General features: G+C 41.7%; 2 protein-coding genes across 2 annotated transcripts; both read left to right on the top strand.

Annotated features, from left to right (window-relative positions):
- The first annotated feature begins 1169 nt into the window (after positions 1-1169).
- Positions 1170-4244, top strand: ndufb6 (NADH:ubiquinone oxidoreductase subunit B). Its single transcript, XM_014413338.2, has 4 exons — positions 1170-1451; positions 3088-3180; positions 3907-3951; positions 4101-4244. Exons 1-4 carry the CDS (start codon positions 1272-1274, stop codon positions 4164-4166), a joined length of 384 nt encoding a protein of 127 aa, XP_014268824.1. The 5' UTR covers positions 1170-1271; the 3' UTR covers positions 4167-4244.
- A 148-nt stretch (positions 4245-4392) lies between these two features.
- Positions 4393-12535, top strand: toporsa (topoisomerase I binding, arginine/serine-rich a). The gene is made up of 2 exons (XM_004549440.6): positions 4393-5229; positions 9346-12535. The coding sequence occupies exon 2, from the start codon at positions 9349-9351 to the stop codon at positions 11746-11748; it is 2400 nt and encodes a 799-aa protein (XP_004549497.2). The 5' UTR covers positions 4393-5229; positions 9346-9348; the 3' UTR covers positions 11749-12535.
- Positions 12536-13836: the final 1301 nt, after the last annotated feature.

Here is a 13836-nt window from a genome sequence, read left to right as displayed (position 1 = left end):
TTGTTCACTAAACGTCACTATGAGACCACCCTGCAGTAGGATATGTATGGTTGCCCATTATATCATTTCACACTCCTTGAATTTGTCCCAGACCAACAAATTGCCAAAGCTTCTGCTTTTATGGAGATGTTACACTTGCTGATGATCAGTGAATGCATTGCATCAGGAGCACCTGGCTGCTACTTTACTCTCTTAATTCCTATGGAAGCAGTAAGAGTGCACTTGGGTTTTTTATTTACAGGGCTGCAGAGAGTCCTGTGATAACTTTCTTTTTCACGTGGCTGTGGTGTTGTTGAGCTCTCTCTGCTCAAACTCACATCCCAGTTTGCAAACCAGACTTTTAGAAATCATTGTTTTTTTAATGCTCACATGAACTGTGGAGTAGCCTAATCAAGACACTGTCCCTTTAAAAGGCCCGCTGAGGCTTCACGTCAGTCTTGTGTTTTATTTTGCCATCTAGTGGGCAGGATGAACCACAGACATGACAGTACCAGACATTTAAATTATTGATGAAAATCTCATTAATTCAGGTTTTCATTCTATTCTGGTCACTTTGAGGCTTTTGTCACCCACAAAACCAATTTCTGGATCAAACTATTCACAGATATTTGCAAGGAGGATGTAATGTGACAGAAGAGCTGGTGCAGGGATTACAGTCTCTGCATCAGTGTCAGGAAAACAAAGGAGATGATCATGGAGATAAGAACGATCCTCAAAGGGCTCCTGGCAGCAGCCTCCCAACAACTACAGACATGTACATAAGCAGATGCTGGAAAGAGCCTCCTGAAGCTTAAAAGACACTACTCACCCAGCACACACACCGTTTGTCTCCCTCCCTTTGGGAAAGTGGCTGCAGAGCAGAACCACCAGACTGAGGGACTTCTTCCTGGAGACTGTGACTCTGCTGGCCCAACCCAAAGGTAACAAACATGAGAAAACACCTGTGTCTTTGTAGTATCCACCACACACATTTAAAATTTGTTTTTTATTTATACTGTGAATTTATCATCTATTCCTGATTTCGGTATATATTGCTATTGTGTGAGCCCGCTTTTGTTCCGCTTAGAGCTGAGTGCAACATTTTGTTTCACTACTGTCATTGGTCCTCCAGTAACCAGTTCATGCAGCAGGTGGCGCGCTATAATACACCACAGAACGATATGTGTCCCATTTCCGACTCTTCTTCTTCGTCGGTGCACTTTCCTGCAGAGGGAAGTGTCCTCCATGGTGTCATTGTAGATCTTTCGAGGTTGAATATTAGTAAATAAGAGATGTCTGGGTACACACCAGACCAAAAGCTCCGTTTCGAGCAGATAACGAAGCTCCGGAGGCAGTGGCTGAAGGACCAGGAGCTCAGTCCGAGGGAACCCGTGGTACAAGCTAAACCGCCTGGCCCTGTCGCCAAGTTCTGGGCTGGTTTTCTGGAGCCCAAGAGCCTGTGGAGGGTTTACGTGAGTTCTCGTACACAGCTGATCCGACGACCGCTAATAATGACATTTACAGCTGGAATCAAACCGAGCGGTTTATCTGCTACTAGTAGCGTTTCATTAAGGACAAGGGCCAGGGTAGCTGTTTACTGCTAACGTGGTTGGCCGCGTTTACTTTGCAGGCTTCATGCCACACACACACAGACCGCATCTACTACAGCTTATATTGTGATGTTGTTCTATGTCAGTGACACAATCTAAGGTTTTCCTTGGATTATCTTTAGTAGATACAAGAACTAAACTGCCTCAACTAAGCAGAAAATACTCTAAAATGTATTTTTTGTAATGGATTCTTTGTTTCCTTGCCACAGAATAGCAACAACAAACAAACAAACATAAAAAATTAATGCTCAAATTGTAATTTTTAAGCATGGTGTCAGTAAAATCTGTTGCTTCAACAATACCTACTTAGTTTAAAATATGCACTATAGTTTAATGCTGGAGAAAAATTATGGTTTGATTGACTCACCAATAAGTTTACAGACAACATTTTAAAAGTGACTAATCCATACCTATGCTATTAAAAATGTTGTGTATTATGCATTGTTATGACCCTGACGAAGGCCATAAGACATAGCGGAATAAAGGAGAATAAATAAGATAAGATAAGATAACCTTTATTAGTCCCACACGTGGGAAATTTGTTTTGTCACAGCAGGAAGTGGACAGTGCAAAAGTTATGAAGCAAAAATTAGAATACAATAAGAATAAATACAGTACACAACTGTACAGAATAGAATAAAATAAAATACTATATACAGTAGAATAAAATAAATATACAATAAGATAAAAATAGAATACAAATACAAATACTATATACAACTGAGTAAAAATACAACGATGACAGAAAGGATTATTGCACTTAGTATTATTGCATATGTATGGATGTGTGTGCTTGATCAGTTAAAGTCTTTATTATGGAGTCTGACAGCAGTGGGGAGGAAAGACCTGCGAAATCTCTCCGTCCCACACCGTGGGTGCCGCAGTCTCCCACTGAAGGAGCTGCTCAGTGCTGTCACAGTCTGCTGCATGGGGTGGGAGATGTTGTCCATCAGGGATGACAGCTTAGCCGCCGTTCTCCTGTCACTCACCACCTCCACTGGGTCCAGAGGGCATCCTAGAACAGAGCTGGCCATCCAAATCTGTGCATCCCTAGCTTTTAGAAAATGTTGATACAAGGGTAGTCACTGCAGAGAACTTTACACAGAAAAGAAAAGAAAGTCAAGCAAGACAGAATAAATGTGTGTGTGAATGAGAGGAAAGCGGGTGTAATGGTGAAGATGCTAGAAGTAAAGATGGTGAAGGTGAATGGGCAAGATAAGATCAGATTAAATTATAGAAACAACTCAGGTTAATCAGTTTGGAGAGGTTCAGATGGTTTGGGCGTGTGCAGAGTGTGGCTTAGTGGATATATTGGAGATAAGATGTTGGGGGTGGAGCTGCGGTCTTCATAATCTGTAGAACACTGAAAATCTTTAGGCCCTTTATCTAAACCGTATATCACATATTCCACGTCTTTAGTAAAAGAACAAACTCAGTCCCTGTAAACATTATGATTCTGTATGTTCTTCTCTTTACTGATATTTGTTTGTCCTTGCAGACCTACAAAGCGTACAGAGGTGGAGTTTTCACATTAACACGGCTGCTGATACCCGCTTGGATTGTTCACTACTACGTGAAATACCATGTTGCTGTAAGTTTCCACATTTGATCATTTTTATTTATATCTAAGCCTTTAAATACAGGAGATGGATGATAGAGCCATAATATGAAGTTCAAGAAGATAGCTATTTTTTTTTAAAATTGTATTTAATTTGTTTGATAGTATGCAAACAAACCCAGGTAACTTGAAAGAAGAAATGGTAAATGGCCTGTATTTATATAGCGCTTTACTAGTCCCTAAGGACCCCAAAGCACTTTACATATCCAGTCATCCACCCATTCACACACACATTCACACACTGGTGATGGCAAGCTACATTGTAGCCACAGCCACCCTGGGGCGCACTGACAGAGGCGAGGCTGCCAGACACTGGCGCCACCGGGCCCTCTGACCACCACCAGTAGGCAGCGGGTGAAGTGTCTTGCCCAAGGACACAACGACCGAGACTGTTGGAGCCGGGGCTTGAACCGGCAACCTTCCGATTACAAGGCGAACTCCCAACTCTTGAGCCACGATCGCCCACGAAAAAAAACAACTCTATAATGACATCCTGTACTTGTGTACAACTTAGCTTAGAGAATAACTTCACAAGGCAACTAAAAGAAAGAGTTTTAAGTTACAGACATGCAGTATTAACTTATTCTTGGCCAAACTAGAGAACCCTGCACCTTGAATTTCGTTTGTAGATGGAGATCATGTGACTGATTCGATCAGAATGGGTAGCATATTAAAATTCCGTGTCATTGTTCCCTACAGCAAAGGCCGTATGGCATTGTGGAGTTGAAACCCAAGCTGTTCCCAGTAAGTGTGACCCATTTATTATTTATTACTTCCAACAGTTAACTTTTTTTTGTTTCTCACATAATACCCCATTTATTCTTCATATATTTGTATAAATGTAACTGAATGTTACCTTGTTTTACCATAACTAATACTTTTTTTGTGCTTAGGGTGACACGATCCTGGAGACGGGTGAAGTTGTTCCAGATCTCCCAGAGACCCACGGCCATCATTGAAGAGGAAATAGTTCAGCTTTTTCCTTGAGTTTCTCTTGTAAAAAATTCTGTATATGTGATTAAAATACTCAAAAGTTATGAGTGTGAGCTTGACTTAACAGAATAAATTAGTGATAGTGTTTTAGTAGAATTCCATCCATCCATCCATTGGCTTCCGCTTATCCTTTTCAGGGTCGCGGGGGGGCGCTGGAGCCTATCCCAGCTGTCATAGGGCGAGAGGCGGGGTACACCCTGGAAAGGACACCAGTCTGTTGCAGGGTCAACACACAGGGACAGACAACCATTCGCACTCATATTCACTTGCACATTCACACCTAGTGGCAATTTGGATTATCCAATCAACCTATTCCCACAAGTTGCATGTCTTTGGACGGTTTTAGTAGAATTGTTTTTTTTTTTTGTTTTTTTTAATTGTGCAGTCAGTCGATCAGAGTTCATTTTTGCAAACATGGCCATGTGCAGATGAACACTTGAAAGATGCCTTTTAAAAAAAACCTTGTGACCATGATAATGTGACAAAGATGTCACCTGGGATTTTCAAATTTATACCAAAAGCGTATTTACTTAAAACCTCGACCTCAACTTAAAGATCACATGTGAAGTTTTCTGAAAATCATGTGAATGCAATAACTCAAGAAGAATAAGATACCTAGGATTTCTAAATTCACGCCATAAGTGCATCTAATCCATAAGTGTATCTACTGCACTTATGGCATGAGTTTTAAAGAAAGTCATCCTTCTCCGAAATGTTTTTGCATAGGTTTGCTGACAGGCAAAGGGCACTAAGAATATAATTGTAAATATGACGATAGCGCTTGATATTATTGTGAAGGGCGCTAATTTCCCCATCCCCCCCGAAGCCTGAAAATTGAACTTTTATTGTGAAGGAAGTTAGCGGAAGTTCCTCATTGAATTCACGGTCTGTTATGGAAGAAAAGGGGGTTCATAGTTCTGTCAACAGCCGCTTCAGGACTGATGGCCATATAGAAATTAATGTGTTTCCACAATAAGGGGAGAAGTAATCAGGTGTCACCGCATTCGTGGCTGTCTGAAGGATTCAGAGGTAATTATTACTTAACTTTTCTCGAACGTCCCGAGTAGCCACGGAGTTCCAAGCTTTGTAACGTCCGTAGCTAGCCTGCTAACTTGAGCTAACCTGGTCAATGTGTGCTCAAACTACTGTTTGAGCACACTATGTTTTGCTAAGTCACGTTGGTGTTTATGTAACATTTCATATACCCCAGGGGCTTGTTACTATATATGTAACAGCTCTTAAAGACGATTTTTAAGTTACAGTGTCTAGATATTATTCAACTTCTCCAAAAGGAAACACAAGTGTTGTAGTTGCTATGCTAACAAAATGATAAACAGAAACAAAGTGGGAAAACGGTTATTGGGGGCATTCCGGTGTATAGATTTTATTCTGTGACATGTCTGTCGAGATTATCGATGGCCAAGAAAGACATTTAGGGGCTGTGTAATATGTATTTTATCGCTCATGTAGCTCATAAATAGTTGTTCCGAATGGCTAATTGTAATAATATTACTGTTAACAATATCGCTCGCCATGTTATCCTCAAGCAAGCACCCATTCCTGTTGTTTGTAGTGTTTTTTTTAACCAACGTTTTAGTATAATATAATAACATGTAGCCCTACCAGTATATCAGTGCTCAGACATGAGCCTGCCACAGATGTGCCATCGTCATGTGTGTATATGTTGTATGATAGGCAACAAAATGAATATTACAGAACATAAAGCAGAAAAAGTTGTGTGGGTGGTGTTCTTATCTTAAGTCAAATTCATTAATAGACAAACAGTAACCTTATCGTGTACTCTTCCCCTCACGACCCCACAGGAGTATCTCGCCATAGCGAGATATTTATATTATTTATTAGTGATGGTCATCAGGGAAAGACAAATGCTTTACATGCTTTTAACATTGTAGACCCACCACTTTTCATGCACCAGAGTTTGAATTGGAATAGTCCTCCAGAAATAATGACACTATTTTCTGGAGAATTGATTGGTCAGGAGGAGGTGATCTCTGATCTTGCTCTGGAACTGGTTAGGTCTGCAGTATAAGTTACTATAGCAATGTTCCCCTGGTAAAGAAGTGAACTGCTTTCATAGTACAGAAAACCCAGATTTAGCCCTGAAGTTACATGGATAATCTTCAGCACCTGCTTTGTAGGGGGTTCTGGTCTATGATGACTTACAGCTGAATTACAGATGTAAAACACAATTAGTTTGTTATTGAGGCCGCAGTTAAGTGTTTCTGTACTACATTTAATGAAGACATGCATGTGGTGTTTTGTAATGTTCGTTTTAGCCAATGTGAGGATAAGATAAGATAAGATAACCTTTATTAGTCCCACACGTGGGAAATTTGTTTTGTCACAGCAGGAAGTGGACAGTGCAAAAGTTATGAGGCAAAAATTAGAATACAATAAGAATAAATACAGTACACAACTGTACAGAATAGAATAAAATAAAATACTATATACAGTAGAATAAAATAAAATAAATATACAATAAGATAAAAATAGAATACAAATACTATATACAACTGAGTAAAAATACAACGATGACAGAAAGGATTATTGCACTTAGTATTATTGCATATGTATGGATGTGTGTGCTTGATCAGTTAAAGTCTTTATTATGGAGTCTGACAGCAGTGGGGAGGAAAGACCTGCGAAATCTCTCCGTCCCACACCGTATAGAACAGGAGAAAACAAATAATGCTGACCAGTACAACACCCCACCTCTTTTACCGTATTTTCACGACCATAAGGCGCACTGTGCTAAAAGGCGCAGTCTCAGTTATGTGTGCCCTTACTGTATTTAACACACACATAAGGCGCACTGGACCATAGGGCGCATACAAGTACCGTATGCGTATTTAAAAATAAAGCGGGAGCAAACCTGAATTCGGTACCTTACTCACATTTCTATTGTCGGTAATCGTCATCATCAACAACACACAAGCATACAAGTGTGCATATTTAAAAATAAAGCAGGAGCAAAACTGAGTTTGGTACTCACATTTTTATTACCAATAATCGTCATCATCATCAACACACAAGCATACAAGTGTGCGTATTTAAAAATAAAGCAGGAGCAAAACAAAGTTTGGTACTCACATTTTTATCATCAATCAAACCCATCGAAGTCCTCATCCTCTGTGTCTGAATTGAACAGCTGCGCTAAATCTCCATCAAACATGCCAGGTTCACTGTCTTCACCGTCAGAGTCCCTTTCCGTGCCGTGCGGCTCCTCGGAAACGATGCCGGCTTTTGCGAAAGCTCGAACAACAGTGCCAGCAGACATGTTAGCCCAAGCATCTACAATCCATTGGCAAATTGTGGCGTAACTCGCCCGGCGCTGCCTTCCACTCTTAGTGAAACTGTGGTCTCCACCGGTCATCCATCGCTCCCAGGCCGCTCGCAGCCTTACTTTGAACGGGCGGTTCACACCGATGCCCAGCGGTTGGAGTTCCTTTGTCAGGCCTCCCGGAATGACAGCAAGCTCACAGTTCATTTGCTTCACAAGTTTTTTCACATCGGCTGTGAGATGGGCACGCATAGAGTCACAGATCAACAGCGATGGTGACGCGTGGAAAAAACCACCTGGTCTCCTTACATACACCTCCCTCAGCCACTCTTTCATCATTTCCTCATCCATCCAGCCCTTTTCATTTGCCTTAATGATGATTCCTGCTGGAAACTTCTCTTTAGGCAAAGTCTTTCGCTTAAAAATCACCATAGGCGGCAGTTTCTGTCCATTAGCATGGCAGCCAAGCACAACAGTAAAAGAAGACTTTTCATACCCCGTTGTGCGTATCGCTACCGTGCTGGTCCCCTTCTTCTCCACAGTGTGACTCACCGGGATGTCAAAAGTGAGCGGGACCTCGTCCATGTTTGTGATGTGGCTGGGCTGGATGTTTTTTGTCGCCGATGTGTTTGCTGCAGTAGGAGCGGAAGATGGCCAGCTTTTCCTTATACCGGTAATCCGCTGGAAGTTGCTGCGCTACCGTAGTCCTGGTCCGGATGGAAAAATGGCACCGTTTCATAAAACGAAAGCACCAAGACGGACCTCCTTGGAAATGTTCAATGTTCATCTCTTCAGCTAGTGAAACTGCTTTTAGCTGAATGGTGACCGTCGAAACGCTTCTCCCGCTCGCTCTTTGCTCGATGATCCACCGCTCGAGTCTTTCCTCCAACTCGGGCCACCTCGCCTTATGTCCGCGGAAACTCAGCTGCGTTTTCTTGACCTGCCGGAGCTTGTTTTCCAGCTTCCTCCATTTGCGAACCATCGATTCGTTAATCTTAAATTCTCTCACCGCTGCTCGATTTCCATGTTCCTCCGCGTAGCTGATGGCCTTCAGTTTAAACTGTGCTTCGTAAGCGTGTCTCTTTGCCATTTTCAGGGTTGTTAAAACAACGATGTCCTGCATAATGCACATACCTGTTCTTTTATACAGGTATGTGCGATTGTCCCGGTATATACGATCAATGCCCACACTTCACCCTTTAACGTTCTCATGGTGTTCTCTACTACGTCCTCCTTACAACGCTATAGGGCGCGCCGCACTTTTTGAAGAAAATCTAAGACTTTTAAGTGCGCCTTATGGTCGTGAAAATACGGTATCTCTAAAACATGTAAATGAATGACAATATTGTGAAAAAGTGAAGATTAGGGACATCGTAAGTGGCTAACAATTGTATGTTGAAAAAACTTTTTTCAGTGCAGCCATTTTTACCCCAACACCGCAGGTAAACACAGATGTTACTGATCACATCGATTAAGGCTTTGGCCTGACTAGAACAGAAGCTTCATTAGTGGCATTGCTAACACCTGTGGCTGCTGAAAAAAGGTGTTTACAATATGTGTGAAGATATATTTGTAACTTTAATGTTTTCAATGTTGAACCTGACAGAAACCAAGTGAAGTCGCACAGTGTCAGAAAATGTTATCAATGTATAATGTAAAGTGAGCCACTCAATAACATCTGTATAAGTCACAGTGTAATCAAGTGCATAAAAGTTACATTCTTGTCCTCTAACAGTGTTTATTATAAAGTCAAACTAGTAAAGTTTAGAGCTCCATGAATGCCTTTTTTGGGTAAATGTATTTAACTATTTTTCATTTTCAACGTGTTTTTGTTATCATGTCAGATCATGTCAGCAGTCAAGCTCGCCCTGCAACTGAGCCAAAAAAATGGCAGAAAAAGGTCCTCCGAAACAAAATCTGCAGAGGTGTCACCCGACTCCAAGTGCCCCATCTGCTTGGACACATTCAGCAACATTTCCCGCCTTGACCGCTGCTTGCACAGGTTCTGCTTCCGCTGCATTCTCGAGTGGTCCAAGAACAAAGCAGAGTGTCCGCTGTGTAAACAGCAGTTTAATTCAATTTATCACAGTATAAAATCAGAGCAAGACTTCAAGACTTATGACCTGCAGCCAGTGGACAATGGCTCTTTTGGTTATTTTCAGGGAGTGCGGTTTAGATACCGCACAACTCTCACCGCAGCCCATCGACAGTTGAGAGGAAGGATGTCTCTGGCTCCTGACATTGGTATAATATCTGAAGGCCCAACAAATTCTTCCCAACAGCGGCCAGACCGTTACATGCGGCGCATGATGATGAGGCTGGCAACCCAGAGGAGAGCTGCAAGGGAAGGCAGGGCGGTGGCCAGTGTCCGAGAGCAAGAAATTATCAACTTTAGACGGGAGCTGTACCGACGGGGGGTGAGGGTTCGAAATGTTCAGGATGGTGGCCGCTCCCGAGACACCTCAGCGGAGTTTTACAGAAGAAATCCAGCCTGCCTTCACAGACTGATCCCCTGGTTGAAAAGAGAGCTGAATGTGCTATATGGAACCCATGGCTCTTTGGGCAACATGGTTCAACATATCATCATGTCACACATTACACGATATAACATGGAAGACGGAGCTATTCAGGAAGAGCTCAGGCACTACCTCCACAGTCACGCAGAGCATTTTATGCACGAGTTCATCAGCTTCGCAAAGTCCCCCTTCAACATGGAGGCATATGATCAGCACGCTGTCTACGACTGTCCGGCGCCTTCCTCAAATGAAGACAGCAGCTCCAACTCATCAATAATCGCTATCTCAGAGGATGAAGACAACTCTACAGGGTTGAACAACCCAGATGACTCCACATCTGCTTTGAGCCTCTCGTTGTGGGATGATGAGACACCTGGGCCGTCGTATTCTACGACAGCAGAGCAGGGCAGGACAGAGCATCTGTCAGTCTTGGACTCAGACTCTGACAGTAGTTTGGAAGAAGAGACGCAAGAGTTTGCGTCACCACAGCAAATGAGTCCTCATAACCAAACAGACCTGACTCAGGGCAAACGCAATAATGAAGACTGTGTATCCTCTGACAGTGATGACTGTGTCATTGTGGGTTTTGTTAAACCAACAGCAGATCGGACTCCTCAGGTGGTTCAGCTTTCCTCTGACTCTGAGTGGTCTGCTGACGATACTCAAGAAGTGCCTCTTCAGCCTCAACACATTCGATTCACCAGTAGCAGTCCTGCAACTCTACATAGCAGTGATCGTAGTGGGGCTGGACTATCAGAAAATGTAGACACAGATGATCGTCACCACTCAAGTTCAAAAGAAAGATCAAGCAAGACGTATAAGAAGTCAGACAGAAAAGGTCAGGGTAGAAGATTTGACAGCAAAGAGAGATCTAAGGAGAGGCACAAATCAAAGGACAGACACTATAGGAGGAGGAGGTCAAGAAGTAAAGAGCGGAGGCACTCTAGCAGAAGCCCGGTGATCTCCCACAGCAGTGTGAGCACTTATTCCACTGAAAAAAGTTATTCTTATTCAAATGGCAGAGACTACTCCAGGTGTGACAGATATAAAAGGGACAGTGATTACACCTACCAGTCATATAGCCATTACAGCCAAGAGAGAAACGATAGCGGGCTCCATTACACACAAAGGCACTCGTACTATTACAGCAGCCGCAGATGCTCAGGTTTCCGCTCTCGCTCCAGTAGCCGCGACAAGGATTTACGGAGACGGTACAGGAGGCGCTCTCGATCCAGGACTTATTCCAGCAGCCGCTCCCCTTCTGCCAGAAGGAAATCTCATTATGACAAGCCTGGTGGGAAGAGGAAGTACAAAAAAAGACATTTAGAGGACCCCTCCAGTACCACAGCGTTTAACTCCCATGCAGATGGTGACTCCTCTGCATTAAGAAAACACAAGAAAAAAAGCAAAGAGAAGCACCGTAAAAAATCCAAAGAGAAGTCTAGAAAGACCAGCAGGAGTCTCAGTGTGGAGCTCCTCAATGAGGAAAAGGCACATGAGCGGGGCAGGCGTCACCATAAGAAAAAGAAGAAACACAAGAAGAAAAGCAAAAGGCACAAGAGCAGCGAACGCACAGAGAAGCGTTCACCCACTATCATTACCATTGATAGTGACAGCGATTCATTTGCTAATGACAGTATCACTCAGGCCACTAATGCTAATAATGATAAGCCCGCAGACGATAGGACAGATGACACAGTAGACACTACCCCTGCAGATACACTGTTGTAATCCTATATCAGATTTTTACCCTCAGCTGCTGCCACCATTTTTTTTTTAAATCACAACAGTGTTCAGTAGGGTGAAAGCACATATCACATGTGTGCTATAGTGATATTACATTGGACACTGACAAACTGATGGTATGATGTATGCACAATGAGAAAGATGACCTTTTTAGACCTCCATGGCCTGATTTAAAACAATGCTTTTATATCTGTTATGTGCTACTATGTGTAAGACAAATGGAATAATATTGGAAGTGTCGTCTTTTTGTTGTTGTTGTTGGTTTTTTGTTTTTTAAGAGTCAGTTCTTACTCTGTATTATGTGCTGAGGGTCTCTCAGGGTTAATGCTGATTACAATTTGTGCTGCCATCAGTCGGCTATAATCTGGAGACAAAAGAATATAATGTTTTGATTTCAAAATAACTTCATTTGTATTGAATTTTATTTCTAAATAAATTGTAAAGATTCATTGTGTGTCAGAGAAAAAGAGCATAATTACCAGTCACAGTATTTCCCCCCTTTTTTTACTGTATTACGTTATAGCTTCAAACTCAAGCAAACAGTATAAAACAGGGCAGATCCAAGATGTGAATGGAGAATGTACGTAAAAGTACATTCAATTTATAGAAAAAAAAATTGGTGGTGAAATGTTTGTAATGAATCTGAAAACATGCAGTAAACCACAGAAAATGATAACAATTAAAACCTTTATGAAGGTACTTAAGGTATGTGTTATTTTAAAGGGTTGTAAAATAATAATGCAAAACAGAAATAAAGTATTCAAACACAAAATCCCCATATTACATCTCAAGCTTCAAATGGAGTGGACTACAATATTCTGGTGAACTGAATTGTCCTACTATGTAATAGATGAGATCTCTGTTTGTCTGCAAACTCCTCCCACACAATCAGGAGTTCAACAATGAGAGCTGGCACACAGGTACATCATTGTTCCCCTGAAGTTTCTTGTGTTTCTTTATCAGATGCTATGGCATCACTATATTGCCATATGTAGTAACACTGTAACACTTCATAAAACCATTTGATTTTGTGATAACATCTCATTAGTTAATATTGAATATATTTGTTGATGACACTTTAGTTTATGCAGTCAAGCTTACTTTACATAGTGACTATACCGTCTAATGTTGGATAAATACCATTCTAAAATCACAGTTTATCCAGGACACTATTTTATGCATTTCTGTCAGGTGCTTGTTATTCATGTTTATTTGTATTTTTAGTTGTGTGAAAAGGAAAATTTCACAGGACTCTCCCGTCATGGGAAATATTAAGCATACCTAATGAGTAATGTTTCTGTGTGACTTCATCATTTTGACCCACACTTTGTTCCTTGAGGTTTGCATGCATTCATTTATACACTGGTGTCTTAGTGGTCTGCCACAGCGTTTCAGTCAGGTTGAGGTCTGGAATTTGCACACCTTGATTCTTTTCTTTTCCAGCCATTCTGTTGTAGATTTGCTGCTGTTCTCACTGGCTTGCTTCACAACAAAATTTCATCCAGGCTTTAAATGTTGGACAGATGGGGTCACATTTGACTTGAGAATACTTTGGTAAACAGAGGAGTTCATGGTCAACTCAATGACTACAAGGCGCCCAGGTCCTGTGGCTGCAGAACAAGCCCAAATCATTACCCCCTACATCACCCCACTGACACTTGGTATGAGGTGTTTGTGCTCATATGCCATGTTTGATTTCACGACACAGGTCACTGTACATTATTATGGTCAGACATCTCCCCTTTGGTCTCATCTGTCCAAAAAACGTTGTTTCAGAAGTTGTGTTTTTTAAAGTTGCAAACCTAAACTATGCTAAAATGTTTGGTTTAGAGAGAATAAGCTTTTTCCTGGTAACCCTTCCAAACAAACCATACTTGTTCATCCCTTTTCCAATTTTACTCTTGATGAACTTTAACTTTTAACATGGCAGTTAAGTGTGTAGTGTAGTCCCTGTAGAAAAGTAGATGATTTTTTAACCTCATAGGACCTGGCGTCCACATATGTGGACATCACATTTTGGGTTATTTAGACCAAAATACTCAATTTTGCTCTACAAGGCCCTGATATTCACTT

The sequence above is a fragment of the Maylandia zebra genome, linkage group LG6 (assembly GCF_041146795.1).
Source record: "Maylandia zebra isolate NMK-2024a linkage group LG6, Mzebra_GT3a, whole genome shotgun sequence".
NCBI classification, from domain to species: domain Eukaryota; kingdom Metazoa; phylum Chordata; class Actinopteri; order Cichliformes; family Cichlidae; genus Maylandia; species Maylandia zebra.
Note: the sequence above shows the minus strand (reverse complement) of the source record. Positions and strands in the feature narration are given on the sequence as shown.